This window comes from Neopelma chrysocephalum, unplaced genomic scaffold, assembly GCF_003984885.1.
Source record: "Neopelma chrysocephalum unplaced genomic scaffold, ASM398488v2 Primary Assembly neopelma1_252, whole genome shotgun sequence".
Taxonomy (NCBI): domain Eukaryota; kingdom Metazoa; phylum Chordata; class Aves; order Passeriformes; family Pipridae; genus Neopelma; species Neopelma chrysocephalum.
In genome coordinates, this window is record NW_020897914.1 from 3,423,842 (window position 1) to 3,439,243 (window position 15,402).

At 59.7% G+C, this 15,402-nt stretch overlaps 1 protein-coding gene across 3 annotated transcripts; it reads left to right on the top strand.

Moving 5' to 3' along the window:
• Nucleotides 1–6,086: 6,086 nt before the first annotated feature.
• On the top strand, nucleotides 6,087–13,943 carry AMOTL2 (angiomotin like 2). Of its 3 annotated transcripts, none has more exons than XM_027703879.1 (10): nucleotides 6,087–6,129; nucleotides 7,217–8,004; nucleotides 9,400–9,622; nucleotides 10,116–10,260; nucleotides 10,400–10,492; nucleotides 11,136–11,431; nucleotides 11,538–11,830; nucleotides 11,956–12,167; nucleotides 12,451–12,591; nucleotides 12,771–13,943. In XM_027703879.1, exons 2-10 carry the CDS (start codon nucleotides 7,217–7,219, stop codon nucleotides 12,827–12,829), a joined length of 2,250 nt encoding a protein of 749 aa, XP_027559680.1. In that variant the 5' UTR covers nucleotides 6,087–6,129; the 3' UTR covers nucleotides 12,830–13,943. The 3 variants fall into 3 exon arrangements, with proteins under 3 accessions (XP_027559680.1, XP_027559681.1, XP_027559682.1); XM_027703880.1 differs by having other exon boundaries at nucleotides 12,454–12,591; XM_027703881.1 differs by lacking the exon at nucleotides 6,087–6,129 and having other exon boundaries at nucleotides 7,241–7,646; nucleotides 7,892–8,004.
• Nucleotides 13,944–15,402: the final 1,459 nt, after the last annotated feature.

A 15,402-nucleotide genomic window follows, 5' to 3' on the forward strand; every position in this document is an offset into this window, starting at 1 on the left:
AAACCTTCCCACCTTGGCTGGGCTGGGAAATGGGGAGCTTTATCCCAACTAAACCTTCCCACCTTGGCTGGGCTGGGGAAGGATAAAGTTTATCCCAACTCAACTTCTCACCTTGGCTGGGGTGGAAAAGGATGAAGTTTATCCCAACCAAACCTCCCCACCTTGGTTGGGCTGGGAAAGAACACCATGTACAGATGAAGGTTTCTCCAGGAGACAAGCCCAGAATGTCATGAAAGGGGAAACTGTTCAGAAAACCAGGACCACCGTGTTGGTTCACTTGGGCTTCTTCACATTCCCATTGGAGGCTTCCAGGTGTCACAAAAACCGCTCCAGCATCCTGGCCAAGGGGCTCTAATTTGTCCCAACTGATGCAGCTATTGCTGTTCTGACAACTGAGCTGTCCCTATGTTCCCAGAGGAGGTTGGGAACAAAAAGCTGGCAGAGCTGCAGGCTGCCAGCCCCAGGGCCAGCCCCAAACTCATTGCTGTGAGCAAGGAGACCTCCAGTGTGGGAGTCTGGTGGGGATTTGCCACTGGAGAGTTCAGTACTCAGCATTTTAGGTAATATTGCTAGATATATCGAGAAGTTTTTTACAAAGAGGATGTTAAAAACCTGGCACAGGTTGTCTAGAGAAGTGGTGGCTGCCCCATCCCTGGAAGTGTCCAAGGCCAGGCTGCAGGGACTTGGAGCAACCTGGGCTAGTGGAAGGTGTCCCTGCCCATGGCAGTGGGTGGGATGAGATGAGGTTTAAGGTCCCTCCCAACCCAAACCATTCCAGGATTCAGTGAAAGAGCATTTCTGCCATCCACGGCGGTGACAGTCTGGGCAGAGCCCTCCAACCCCTCCCTGCTCTTGGACAAACTGCTCCCAAGGCCCTGCCTCTGTTTATCCTGCTGGATATCAAATAGGTGCTGGTTATGGGACCTCCCGGAGCCCATCTCTCCACACCTGTCTGTGTCCTCCTGAGAGGCGAGACCAGCCCGTGGGTTCATCCACATTCCATCCTTCCCAGGCAGTGTTGGGTTGGGAGGTGCTGCTCCACCTTTACACCCTGCTGGGGTCCCCCCTACACCTGCTGAAGGGAGAGATGCTCTTCCCTGTCTCCTCTCCACACCTGTCCCAATGTCACTCCAGCCTCTCTCCCAGCCGTCACCAACAGGAGAAGCACAAAAACTCATGGCCCAGGGATCAGGGGGTGTTTCCCAGGCAGTGAGCCCTCTGGTCATCCATGTGTCAGCTGTGTCCCACCTGGTGACATCCTCACTGTCACCGTGCCTGGGGATGTTTGGTGCTGTTGAGGTGCCACTTCCATGTCTGGCACATATTCCCTTGTGTTCTCACCCCCACAGCTCCTAGTGTGGCTCTGGTGTTCGGATGTGGCTGGGAATGATCGTGGAGGTGACACAGAGCTGCTCTGTCCCACTCGGTGTGGCCTCTGGGCCACCTCTCATTCATTGCCACAGGGTGGCTGGAAGTCCCCAGCACTGGTACAGAGCAAGTGAGTGGGCAGGAGGTGGGTGAAGCAGCAAGAAGGTGACAATTCCTGCTGCATTTGGTATCCTGGGATGAAGAACGACCCCTACCCAATGCTCTCCTTCTCCTTTTTTTATTCCACTTAGCCTGTCCATGCTTGGACACAGACAGATTTGTAAATCTGTGCCTAAAATCTTTAAAATCTGGTGCCTAAATCATTAGGCAGAAGAGTGAACAGCCCTTTTCTTCCTCCTCAGCCACCCCAACATGGCCAGGGCTGCTCTTCCAGCATGGATAGTTCTCACTCTGTGTTTGGGAGCACAAGGCCCAGCTGATTTGGCCCTGGCAGGTTATCCTCATAGCCAGGAAGATGTGAAATTCCTTAGGGATCCAGGGGTGTGTGCTTATCTTCATCACCAAAGAGCCATGGGGAGCAGGAGGGCTGGTTCTACCCCCCTTTTTTGCAGGTAGTGTCTCCAAATTAGGGTACTGATCCCCCCCACGGCCCTGGGGAGGGGGCATGGATCCATCCATCAGCCCGGATGTGCTCCAGAGTCAAGTGGGCAAAGGTGGCCAGTGAGGGAACGCTGCCTGTGGCCACCTGCCAGTGGCACTTTCCCGGGTGGAACTGTGTCACTCCACACTCCCACAGGGCTCTGGGACAGGGGACAGAGCTGCCCCTCTCCCGGAGCCGTGGGGGGTTCCCTGCCAGGTGGGCAGGAAATTGCACCCGGCGCTTTGAATTTCTCTGGAAAGAAAGAAAATTCCTCAGATGTGGCAAAACGACAGCGAGGGGTTTTGCTATGGAAATGAGGAGCCGTGTGTCCCGCAGGGCTGGTGGCTCCTGGGATCTCGCTGGGCTCCACCTTTGTCCTCGCTGGCATCTGCTTGGCGGATGCCGGGGCTGGGTCTCACCGGTGCCGGCATATCGGGAACAACGAGCCCCCTGCAGGAAACTGGGAAATAAAGGAAAGCAGAGAAGAACAATTTAACATCCAGGAATGGAAATGACTCAGGGGGGTTAAAATGTGGGGAAGGTGAGGAAGAGGAGGGTCCTGGCTCTGTTTTCAGCCATGCTTTTCCCCTCCCCAAATTCCTAAGAAGTGGCTGTGTGAAGGTGGGGATGGCATCACCTCCCGGGGTGTCGGAGGGATGGAGAACTGTGGCAGAAGTTGCCAGGAGTGGGGATGTGTCCTGGGTTATCCAGGTGCTGGATATGGGATGTCCCAGCTGCAGAAGAGAACCTAGAATAAGGTGTCAGAGCAGGGGGAGGAGCAGGAGCACTTCAGCCTTCTGTGACCCTCACCCAGGGTCAGCTCCAGCATACCCTCCAAAAAAGGGGAATCTCAGGGCTCTGACTCTGGGACAGATGTCTGAGGCATGGAGGGGCTGGAGCAACGGGACAAAGGGAGCAGTGCTGGAGTCATGTCTTGGGGATGGCTGCCCGTGGGAATGTCCCCATCAGCCTCTTTGGGATGGGATCAGTCCTGGTCCCCTCATTGCTCCAGCTGTGCCCCCACAGAGGCTGCTTGGGTTTCCCCCTGGATGGGGAGGGATCTTTCCCCTCCTTCCTCCACTGAGGAAGAGCTGTATCAGTCACCTGCTCATGAAGCACCAACAAGAGGGAGGGGATTGAGCACAACCAGGAACATCCCAATCCTACCCATGCCCTCCCCAGTCACGTTGAGGAGTGTTCCCCACTGGAGTTTTGGGAATGGAGTTCACCCTGTTGCACAGCAGCACCACGGGCCACACAACCCTACAGGGGGGATCAGGCCTGGGACACCCCAAAATGATGCAGGTTTCAGAGAGAGGACAGGGAAGAGGAGTCAGGCTCAGGCCTGGCAGCTTGTGGGGACAAGGATCCCTCTGGCTGGGATGCTGGGAGGAGAGGAAGGGCTGGGGCATTGCCTTGGCTCCCTGCCCATGGGGATGCAGTGTCCTGCTCCCCTTGGGGGCAGCCTGGGGAATCCTGGCACTCAGAAACAGCACTTGCATGATTCCTTGAACTTCAGCTCTCCCTCCCAGCTGGTTGGACTTTGAATCCAGGGTTTGAGACAGAAGCAGGCACCTGGAGGGAGCTTTATCGGGAAGATTGCCATGGCGAGGTTTTGGGGCTCAGTGGTCACCACTGTCACCACTGTCACCACTGTCACCATCACCTCGGCACTTGCGCTGAGGCTGCAAACAGCCCCTCCATCCCAGGCACTGCCTGTAATGCCGCACTTATCCGGGCTCGGCACAGCCGAGGCATTTTGGGAGCCGCAGAGACAGCCGAGGTGATCTCATCCCACGGGTATTTTCTTGGCTCATTGTCTCGCTCCAACGCCTCGGCGATAAGGCGCTGAGGTCAGTGGGAGGGTTTGGCATTGCCGAGCTGTGTGTCACCCCACGGAGCCCAGGACACTGGGACACGGCACCCGTGCTTCCCTGGCTCCAGCCGGAGCCCCCAGTCCGTGCCCCACGGCACAGCCCACCTGGGCCACCCCCCAGGATGCTCCCACCCGGGCAGGGGGTCCGCTCAGGCGCCCCCCCCAAGCCCCCACCGCTCTCTGTGGGTCCTGCTGCTGTTTCACCTTCTTCAGGGGAAAATGAAAGGGTTGAAGATTTTCTTACCTCCATCATTAGAAAGAAGAAGAGGAAACTCTTCAGATCACTTTCCAAAGGGTGTTATCAGCCCAGGAGGGGTTTCCTGCTGCCAAAAATAGGGCAGTGTTAAGATAGGAGGGGAAGCAGGATGACGCAGGAATAGATAAGGCCAGTGGATGAGCTGGGAGAGGAACCCTGGCTGGGGGGGAGCGGGGCTGGCTTTGCTGGGGCTCAGGGTGGGAGCCCCATCCTCTTGGGAAAGAGCAGGGCAGAGCCACAGCTGGGTCCTTTTGGAGGTGCTGCTGCTGGGCTTGGTATGTGGGACCAGTGCACCATCCATCCATCCATCCTCCTGGTGCTGGGCCTTGGCCAGCAGTGTTTCCAGATTCTGCATGTTCTTGGGGACACAGAGGAGCCCTGCTCTCCTCTCCACACAAGATTAGACCCCTACTGGGGTTTCGGGACATCCCCCACACCCACAGGGTTGGTGCCAATCCCCCACCTCTGAACTTCCATCTGTGAAGATTTGACTTGTCACTGGTAAAACTGGGCTTAAAAATTTGCTTTTTGAGCTTTCAGGTGCTCCTTGTCCTTCCAAGCACCAATTCCATCTCCTTGTGCACCTTCTCTCCACGCTCCCCTGCTACATGCTGGAGATTTCCCCCCTGGCCCCATTTTTGGGGAACGAGCTGTGCCTGCAGCTCTCTGCTTGCTATTGCACCCTGGGGCTTTCAGGGGGTGAGACCAGAGTAGGATGGAGCAGCAAAACAAGGAGCCGAGGCTGGAAGCCACCGTGTCCCCCTCCCCAGACCTGCCTCCCGGCTCCGTGCCAGTCAGAAGATTCTGAGTTCCCTCACAAGAATGGGAGCTTAATGTCCCGGAGCTAATAAGCAATTTTCCCCTGCACCTGCCTCTCCAGCACCGCCTCCCCTTGGGCCATCTGCCGTCTGGGGGCCTCTGGGCTCTGCACCAGGAGCTGGGGGCAGAGATGGGGCTGGTGTTTCATTGCTTTTGGGGTGGGGGGTGCTCAGTGTCCCCCCAAAGATCAGCTGGGGCTCTTTGAGAGGGGAAGAGGAGTCTGGTCCCTGATGGTTTCCTCCATCCCTGCATGCCCCTGTGGGTGGCCGAGCCCAAAAGCGGAATCTGAGGCTGGGAGAGTGGCAGGGGGCACCCAAAGGTGCCAAGTACGACAGACGTGAGCTGGCAGGGATGGTTGGATGGGTCCACAGGGAACTGGCATGGAAATGTGAGGAGGGGAATGCAAGGAAGTGGACACGGGGAGGGGAGATGTGAGGAGGGGGACACAAGGAGGAGGATGTGAGGAGGAGGAATGTGAGGAGGGGGATATGAAGAGGGGATAAGAGGACAGGGAATGTGAGAAGAGGGATCTGAGTAGAGGGAGTGAGAGGAGGGGGATTGATACGAGGAGGATGTGAGGAGGGGGACATGAGGAGGGAAAATATGAAGAGGTGGACAGGAGAAGGGGGATGAGAGGACGGGGAGTGTGAGGAGGGGGACATGAGGAAGGCGATGTGAGGATGGGGGACACAAGGAGGGGGATGTGAAGAGGGAGTGCAAGGAGGGGAGATGTGGGGAGGGGGGACGCGAGGACGGGGGATGTGAGGAGGGGGGATGTAAAGAGGGGGGTGTGAGGATGTAAGGAGGGGGGAAACGAGGATGGGGGATGCGAGGAGGGGGCTGTAAGGATAGGGACACGAGGGAGGAGAATGCGAGGACGAGGAGGAGGAGGGAGGAAAGGAGGGGGGGCTGTGAGGAGGGGGGACCCGCAGAGGGGGCAGAGCAGATGGGGCGGCAGGTTTGGGGTTGCCCGGCCGCGCAGACAAAGGCCGGGGCAGATTTACGGCCCGGGACAGCTGGCGGGCAGAGCCGCCCCCCCGCCCCGCAGCTGCCGCTCCGCGCCCGGCCGGTCCCTGCGCCCGCGGCGGCCCCGGGGCGGAGCGGGGCGGGCCCGGCCCCGCATTCCGGGCATAGCAGCGCCCGGCCCGGCCCCCGCGGCCCCGGGACGCTCAGAGCCGCCGCAGCTCCGCTCCGCTCCGCCATGCCCCGGTGAGTGCCGCCGCCGGGACCCCCCTCCGGCCCAGGGAACCCCCCGAACGGGACCGAGACCCCCTCCCTGGACCGAGATCTCCCCGGGAAAAGGACGCCCCACGGCACAGGGAACCCCCCACCCGGGATCGAGACACCCCCCTGGACCGGGATCACCCCGATCGAGACCGGGACCCCCTGGCATCGGGAATCACCCGACCGGGAGTGGGACCCCCCGGGATTGGGGAGCCCCCCGGCACCGGGATTCACCGACCGGGATCGGGATTCCCCCCAGACCGATTCCCCTAACTGGGACCGAGACTCCCCCCGGCACTGAGAACCCCCCAGCTGGGATCCTCCCCGGGACCAGGATCTCCCCCAGTAAAAGGACGCCCCCCGGCACCGGGACCGTCCTCCCCGGGACTGGAACACCCCCTGGGACCGGGAGCCCCCCCTCCGGGATCGGAACCTGCCCCCGGACCAGGATTCCCTCAGCCGGGACCGAGACACCTCCCGGCACCGAGAGCCCCTCACTTGGGATCGGGACCCCCGCCGGCATCTAGAGCCCCAAGAAAAAGGATTCCCCCCAGCACTGGGGTCCCTCCTCGGCATCGTGATGCCCCTAGGCACCGGGAGATCCGGGGGGATCCCAGGACCCCCCAGGACCAGGACCCCGCCCGAGACTGGGACACCCCTCGCAGGTCCAGGACCTCCATGTCCTGTGTCCGGAGGGGGTATTTTGGGGGGTCCTCCCACCCTCCCAGTGGCTCCGTGGCTGGTCCCGTGGGGCCACTTCCCCCATTCCTGGGCCAGCGCTGGTCCCAGATCCGTGGGAATCCAGCCCTGGAGCTAGCCCTGACTCCCAAACTGGCCCCAGCTTCAGAGCTATTCCCAGTCCCGGTCCCAGCTCCGGCCATGGGAACACTGAGAGCACCAGTCCTCAGCCACCCCACCGCGGAGGCTGCTCCGCGCTCCCACGGCCGCCACGGGCTCCCACCCCTTCAGCACGTCCCGGCCGGATTCGTGGCAAACGATCCCACGTCCATCGGGATCCGCGCCGTGTCCTGCCCCGGCTGCTTCCCAACAACCCCGTTTTTCCGTCTCGCAGATGTCCCACTTGCTGCTGAGGTCCCCCGGGACGTCCCCGTCGGGTGGAAAGGTGGCTCTGCCGCCGGCACGGACGGACATGAGGACGGCGGAGGACTCGAACGGGACGGTGCTGCACCGGCTCATCCAGGAGCAGCTGCGCTATGGGAACCTCACGGAGAACCGCACGCTGCTGGCCATCCAGCAGCAGGCCCTGCGCGGCGGCGGGGCCGGGAGCCCCCGCTCCTCCCTGGAGAGCCTCAGCCCCGAGGAGAGCCAGATGGTGCAGCAATCCACGCGGCAGGAGCCGCAGGGCCAGGAGCACCACTCCGACCACGTCTACTTGGAGAACAGCGTGTATCGGCTCTGCCCGCCCAAGGGCGAGGAGCTCCCCACCTACGAGGAGGCCAAGGCGCATTCCCAGTTCTACGCCTCGCAGCGGGGAGCGGCCGGTGCCGGGATTCGGGGGGAAAACCCCCCGCGCGGGGCCGAGAGCGGGGCCCGGCGCCCCGATGAGGGGCTGAAGGACCTGAAGCACGGCCACGTGCGGTCGCTGAGCGAGCGGCTCATGCGGATGTCGCTGGAGCGGAACGGGGCCAAGGCGCAGAGCCCCATCAGCGCTTCCCACAGCTTCCCGCAGCTCTCCCGGCACCACCAGCTCGGCGCCCTGCGCGGGCAGCACCCCGAGGGCACGGAGCCGCGGGGACCCCCCCCGGAGTATCCCTACGTCATCCCTTCCCAGGACGCTTACCTGGCCGAGCCCCGCCCCTGCTCCCGGGAAGGTCCTGGATTCCAGCATCCCGAAATCAGGTAAACTGCGGCCCCTGGGACACGCTTTTGGATGCCTGCCAGGAATGTCCAGGGATGGATGCTTGGAATCCGTGGGGCACAGAGAGCAATGGGGAGCCTGGGCCAGCCGCTCTCCTCCTCACCAGCTCAGCCCATGGGGATCTGCTGGGACCCCTCTGCTCCATTCCTCTTCCCAGTTTCCCCAGCACGGTTGGGTTTTTCCAACCGGTGATAAAATCCCACTCCCTCTGCAGACCCTTCCCCCTCCCTGTGCACCAGGAGGAATTTGGGGGTAATTTAGGAGCTGGAACCAGCTCAAGAAACAGCTAAATGTGGAATAGGCATGAGGAAGGGTGGAAGGAAAAGGTACTCCCCGTTCTGTGGAATCCCACCCAGTGGTCCTGAGCTGGGAATGTCCATGTAACGCTGGTTTGCTGCTGGGATTGCTGCTGAGCAGAAGCTGGGCTGGTGCCAGCTGATTCATGATCCTTAGGGCAGCTCAACGCCTCTGGCAAAGCCCCAGGTTGACTACAAGATGGACACAGAGAGGTCTGGGGAGCCAGGCATCACTTGGAATTTGAGGAGGGCCTGGAAACAACCTCTTCCACTGTGGAAAATGATGGGAAGAAGGGAATTGGAGGCTTGATGGGAGGACAAGCTGCTCCCGGCCCTGCTGACCTATCCAGGCAGAGTGCGATAGCATCTCCAGCAGGAAAACCTTCTCCTTTCAGGGAACAAAGAGGGGAAGGGGAGCTGCGAGGAAGATGTATTTATTCTTCCTCGCTCCTATATCATCCCACAGGAATGCAGGCCCTTGGCGAGCAGCCCGTGGGGGAGCGGAGCCGGGCCATGCACAGCCACCCTGCCCAGGGGATTCCAGGCGGGATGTCAAGGAACTCAGGGCAGTGGCGTGAGGGGTGGCCAGGCTGGGCTGGACCCTCTGAATACAGAGAGGACGAATCCATAGTTTGGCAGTGAGGAGCTGTGCCAGGAGCCCTTGCTTTGCCCAGAAAACAAGGAAAAGGGGCAACACCGCTGGCTTCCAAGATGCATCCTATGCGTGGCTGTCTGCAGGAATAGGGGGGCCTGGGAGCCCATCCAGACCCATTGGCCAGGTCCTGGAGGGGTCAGGTCAAGGCATCCCTGCCAGAAGGGATTTGTGGTTAGAAAGCAAGTGCTTCCCAGGTCTAAAAAGCAGGATAGGCACTTCCCAGAGCCTCCCTCCTCCTTTGGGGGCACCGGCACCCTCTTGGCCCATGGGTTTGCAGCAGTTGGTGGGATGCCAGTGGTTGGAGTTGACGATCTTGGAGGTCTTTTCCAACTTTAATGAGTCCATGGTTCTGTGCTGGACTTGCGGTCGGCTCTCCCATTCCCCCAAACCTTGACCACCATTTGTCCCTCCCTCCCTCCCCGCAGGGTGCTGCCCACCCCGGTCCCAGCCGCGTTCCTGCCGCTGTGCCCGGGCACGCTGGGTCCGGCGGGCGTGGAGGCCCTGGTGAGCGCCCAGGCGGTGTCGGCCGGGAGCCGCCTGGCCCGGGCGGACGCGGTGCTGCGGGAGAACGAGAGGCTGCAGCGGGAGAGTGAGAAGCTGCGGCGGGAGCTGGAGAGCTGTGCCGAGAAGGCGAGCCGCATCCAGAAGGTGAGGGGACAGTGGCAGCCCTGTGTCCCCCCTGCCTCGGGGGGATGCTCGGCCAGCTGCTGTGAAAATTCACCCCCTTTAGTGATTTAATCCCTTCTCCTCCTCCCTCCGGCGTGTTGTTCCCCTCGGAGCAGCTGCGGCGCGGCAGCCGGGACTGGGGAGAAGGAGCCCATTCTCCAGTGACCCCCTCCCTCTGCCTGTCCCCCCCATCCCGGCTGCCACAGAAAGCCCTTTGTGCAGCCAAGTACAAGGGGCGGCTGTTCCCCGTGGCCGGGCTACGGCAAAGCCAAAATCTGCAGAGAGCCTCTTCCACAAGAAAAAAGGCAGAAAACGTCAGTTTTAACCCCCAAAGTGTGTTCTGGGGGTTCTGTGTGCTGAGCTCCTCTGGCAGCTCAGATTGGGCTGAGCACCCCGGGCAAGCTCTGCAGCATCTCCCTTTCCTTTCCTCATTCCATGAATATCTAACACTGACCTGTCCCTTCCTCCACCCCAGCTGGAGAGTGAGATCCAGCGCATCTCGGAGGATTATGAAAACCTCGTGAAGGCATCTTCCAAGCGGGAAGCCTTGGAGAAAGCCATGAGGAACAAGAGAGACAGCGAGATGCGGCGGCTCCAGGACTTCAACCGGGACCTGAAAGGTGAGGGACCCTCCATGTCCCCATCCCTGTGGGCTCTCTATGTCCCATGGGTGTTTCCATGGGAAACCCAGCTTTTCGTAGTTCCTCCGGCCGAATTCTTGTATTTAAATCTTAATTGGATTTAATTGTTTTGGACCAGAGCGGTTGGAATCGGCGAACAAGCAGCTGGCCAGCAAGGCCCAGGAAAGCCAGGAGAGCAACCAGGGCAGTGTGGCCAAACTCCTGGCACAGAGTAAGTCCCAGGGGCACCCGTCCTTGTCTGGCTGCCTATGGCATCTGTGAGTGGGACAGAGGAGCTCGGCTGGAGGGGGAGGAGGAGGCGGGTGGTGGGTGGCAGCTCTCGCCCTTCCCCAGGGAGGATGGAGCAGCTCTTGGCGCTGGACTCGAGCCATTAATCCCGCCGGCCGGCCGACGGAGTGACCCGCATTCCCCACATTCCTGCCGCTGTGCTGGCTCTTCCAGCACCAAGCCCGCACTCCCGCCCCACGCCAGCCCGGCCATTCTCTTCCTCCTCCCTCCTGCACCTCGCAGCTGTGCCAGCCTGGACTGTTTTTTGGGGAAAATATACCTAAATTGTTATTTTAGCAGAGACACACGGTGTTAGTGGGAGGAATTGCATCCCCTTCCCTAAAGTGGCAGGATTCATGCTGGGCAGGTTTCACCCTTCCCGAGCCAAAATTTAGGCTGGAATGTGGCAAATGGAGGCTTTTGTCCATCTGCCCAAGTGCCTGGGCAGCCTCTGGCCCTCATGTGGTAGATGATCTTGGGGGAGGGGTGGTGTGGCTGGGTTTTGGGGAGGAAAGAACCCCTGCAGAGCTTCCTGGGCCAGCCTTAGGGAAGCAAAACCTCTGAGATTTGGGGGGGTTCTCTTTCAGGCTACGAGCACCAGCAGGAGAAGGAGAAGCTGGAGCGGGAGGTGTCCCTGCTGCGCAGTGCCAACGAGGACCAGCGGCGGCGGGCAGAGCTGCTGGAGCAGGCGCTGGGCAGTGCCCAGGCGCGGGCAGCCAAGGCCGAGGCCGAGCTCCGGAAGAAACGAGCCTACGTGGAGAAGGTGGAGCGGCTGCAGGCAGCCCTGGGGCAGCTCCAGGCTGCCTGTGAGAAGCGGGAGCAGCTGGAGCTGCGACTCCGCACCCGCCTGGAGCAGGAGCTGAAGATGCTGCGGGCTCAGCAGGTGGGTGCTGGTGACCTACAGCGGGGGCCGGCGAGGCAACGGCGGGTGCTGCGTCCTCCCAGCACCTCCTCACCCTCATTTTGGGCTGTTTCTTGGGCTACTGCAGAGGCAGGCGGGCGCCGCGGGCGGGGGGACGCCGGAGCTGAGCGCCCACATGCTGTCAGAGCAGCTGAGGGAGAAGGAGGAGAAGATCCTGGCGCTGGAGGCCGACATGACCAAGTGGGAGCAGAAGTACCTGGAGGAGTGCACCATGAGGCAGTTCGCCATGGACGCCGCGGCCACGGCGGCCGCCCAGCGGGACACCACCCTCATTAGCCACTCCCCGCGGCATTCCCCCAACAGCAGCTTCAACGAGGACCTTCTCCTGGCCAGCCACAAGCACCAGGAGATGGAGAACAGGTACTCCCATCTTGCTGGAGGAATTCTGCCCCCATCAAGCTCATGCTGTGGTCTGGTCAGGTGGTGCTGTGTCCTCCTCTCCCCATCTGGCTCCTCTCCCAGCTTCTGCCTGTTCTCCTCTCCAGGTTAAAAGCCCTCCATGCCCAAATTCTGGAGAAGGATGCTGTTATCAAGGTCCTGCAGCAGCGCTCACGGAGGGACCCCAGCAAAGCCCTGCAGGGCTCCCTGCGGCCGGCCAAATCCGTGCCCTCCATCTTCGCCGCCTCAGCCACCCCGAGCTGGCCGGGGGCTGGCCAGAGCGACCGCTCCGCCGAGGGCAGCTCCCGGGGCAGCACAGGTAAATATGGACACCTACCTGCCAGCAATTTCCCCTGTGGTTTTGGAATCGTAGAGCTTGGGGAGCGGGGATTTCTCCAGGAGCAGCCAGAGGAGCCAGCAATCGTAGAATTGTAGAATCATGGAATGATTTGGGTTGGAAGGGACCTTAAAGCTCATCTCGTTCCACCCCCCTGCCATGGGTAGGGACACTTTCCACTAGACCAGGTTGCTCCAAGCTCTCTCCAACCTGGCCTTGGACACTTGAATCCCTTGCCTTGAATCCCTAATGGTGTCTCCTCCAGCAGGCAAAGCCAGTGCCGAAGGAGCAGGAGCTCCTGCTGCCCTTCCCTTGCCCTCTCACTCCAAGCACGGCAGCAAGGATGGCAGCACACAGACAGACGGGGCTGGGAGCAGTGGGCAGGGCGAGGGCACCGGAGTGCTGGGTAAGTCTCCCTGGATGATATGGGATGGAGACTTGGGATGCTCCAGCACAGGGCTTAGGGTTCCCAAGATGGGCTTTGCCCGAGCTTTGGTGATTTTTTTAAGGCGTTTTAAAGGCCCCAGTTGAGTTGGGGGGGTTTGAATCCCTGCGAATCCCTGTTAATCCCTTCTTTCCCTGCAGAGAGCTCAGCCGCTGCCAGAGCCCCGGATCTGTCTGACATGGTGGAAATTCTGATTTAAGGCCCCTCTGCCCTTCCTGCCGGCACCTCGGGATGGAGAAGCCTGTGGGAAGGGGAGACCAAGCCTGGAGCTCAGTGGTGTCCCCACGGCCTGTCCCGGCAGTGACCCCTGTGTGTGGGAGGGTCCCTGTCCCCCCTCGGTGCCCACACGGGTCCCCGGCTGCGCGGGGCGTGCTGGACCTCGGGGACCCCGCGGTGGCAGCTTAAAATACACCTCGTCAGCTCCATCCCCATCCCGGCTCCATCCGCATCCCAGCTCCCACCTCTGGGTCTTGGCCATCTGCACCCACCCAGGAGCTTGGCCTCTGACAGGAAAATCCCTCCCTGTTCGCCCGAACTGTTCCCACAAGCCGATGTCTCCGCACGAGGGCAGAGCCAGGAGAGGGGATCCTTGTCCTCCATGGGTCCCATCGACCACCCGGATCCACGTGGCCAAGCCAAGTGCCAGGAGCCCCAAACTTCCATCACCTGCATCCTGCCTCTGGGGTTTGTGACAGGGTGACAGTGAAACAAAACATGATCATGGAGGGAATGAAAGGTGGAGGAGAAAGTGGAGGTGAAGGGCTCCGTGGGAAGCGAGGATGCTGAAGGAGGCAGTGGGATGTGCCACCTCTCTCCTGGCTGCATCCCCTGGCTACTGGCAGCTGGCTTTGCCTGTAGCCAGCACCGACATCCAGCTCCTTAGAGCCTCCCATCCTTGCCCTTCATGTATATATATATATTTTTCTCTATTTCTTCCTCCTTTCAACGTGTGCATTTGCTGGCCAACTGCATTTTTTATTTTTCTCTCCCCAGACACGTAAAAAATGCGTTCGATTCTTGTGCATTGTTTACAAAGTGGAAAAGAAACAAAAAGTTATGAAAGAGGAGAAAAAAAAACCCAAGCCCCCACAACTTAATATATTTTATATTAATATTGGTATTTCTTTTTAAGTATTTTTTCGTGCTGTGAACTTTTTTCCTGCCAAAGACGACAAGTTCTCATTTGTGCGTTTTAAGTTATCTTTAAGTATTTAAACGTAAACCTGGCTGTTTCGTTACGCCGCCCTATACCGAGATTGCTGTAGCATTCCACTTGGTATAATGATATTTTAATAAAAAAACCCAAATATTGACCCCTGGATACTCTTTTTTCCATGCAACAGGAAGAGATGGGGAAAAGGGGTCTGGGGGTGGTGACCCCCCGGTTCAAACGTCCTTCCCAGCTCTCCAAGAAGAGGTTTAGGGTGAAGCTGCTTGGGAGAGGGGAAAAAATCCTCAGGAGCATGTCTGTGTTTCCCAAAATCCCATTGGGATCCCACTCTCCCCATCCTTTGTGGGGGAAAAGATGGAGTTGCCAAGAAATGTCGATGTAGTTTCCTTCCTGCCCTTGCATCCCTGTGTTCTTGACTCCTGCATCCCTGTGACCCTGCCTGTGTCCTCAGTCCTGGTATCTCTGCATCCCCCAACTCCCTCCTGATGAGATCCTCCTCCTCTTCCTCAAAAGACCCCTTCCTGCTCTCCTAATGCTCCACCCTGGATCTCCCTGAAGGCCAGGACTTCCAGCGTGGCTGGCCCTGGTCCCCACATTCTCCCTGGCTTTGTCAGCCACCTCCAAGCCCTTCCCACCTTGGCTGGCTCCTGGATCTTCCAGAAGACCAGAAGTTCTCCAGGTGTTGGACTTTCATTTTTAACAGGTGTGTCATTAGTGCTTCCCAGGGAGCATCCCTGGGGACTCTGCCATCTCCAGCCAGGCCAGAACTTTCCCTCTGGCAATGATTGGCAGCTCATCTTTGTTATCCCGCTGTCCCTGGGGACCAGGAGCTCTTGTGCAAGTCTCTGCAATGGTGTTTAGCTTGGATTCTGTGGAACAATGGCATCAGAAACCAGCTTTGTTGCCAACTCCTCCCTGGAATCATGGAACCATGGAATTGTTTAGGTTGGAAAAGCACTTTAAGATCATCAAGTCCAACCGTTAACCCAGCACTGCCAAGGCCACCACTAACCCATGCCCACAAGTGCCACATCTACATGTGTTTGAACACTTGCAGAGATGGTGATTCCACCACTTCCATGGGCAGGATCCCTTAGGGCTCCGTTCTTGGTGGGACAGCGATGCTGAATGCCACCTCAGCTCTACCCTTCCCACTCAGAAATCTGGAAGGAGCATGGCTGAAAAATGAGAATTTGGGGCTTCCTGTGGCCGTGGGACAGGTCTCCATCCCTGAGGAGTAGGTTAGAAACACTCGGAACAGTGGGAAGCTCAGAGCCGGGCTCCTCCTTCCACCCATGGCTTGTCCGGGGTGTTGCAAGCAGGGAAACAAAAGCTCCCCCGTGCAAAAGGCTGAAAGGGACCCTGAAACGGGGTCAGCGATGGGAAGAACTGGGTAGGAACTCACAGGGAGCTGTCGAGGCTGGGAATATGTCCGGGGGTCCTGGCAGCCGTCGGCCAGGGCAGTACCTGCCCTGCCTCCCCCCCCCCCCGCTCCTGCCACCCCGGAGCTGCAGCAGCCGCCCGGGAAGGCCGGCAGCATTCCTGGCATTCCACAGCTCTCACACCCCACGCTTTATTTACCCGAATCCGGATGCAGAGCA

Bases quoted from the DNA above. Each gene is read 5' to 3' on its own strand.
- AMOTL2 (XM_027703879.1), top strand. From the start codon at position 7,217: ATGTCCCACTTGCTGCTGAGGTCCCCCGGGACGTCCCCGTCGGGTGGA. The intron at 9,623-10,115 runs GTGAGGGGACAG...CCTCCACCCCAG, and splicing joins AGGCGAGCCGCATCCAGAAG to CTGGAGAGTGAGATCCAGCG. The intron at 11,831-11,955 runs GTACTCCCATCT...TCTCCTCTCCAG, and splicing joins CACCAGGAGATGGAGAACAG to GTTAAAAGCCCTCCATGCCC.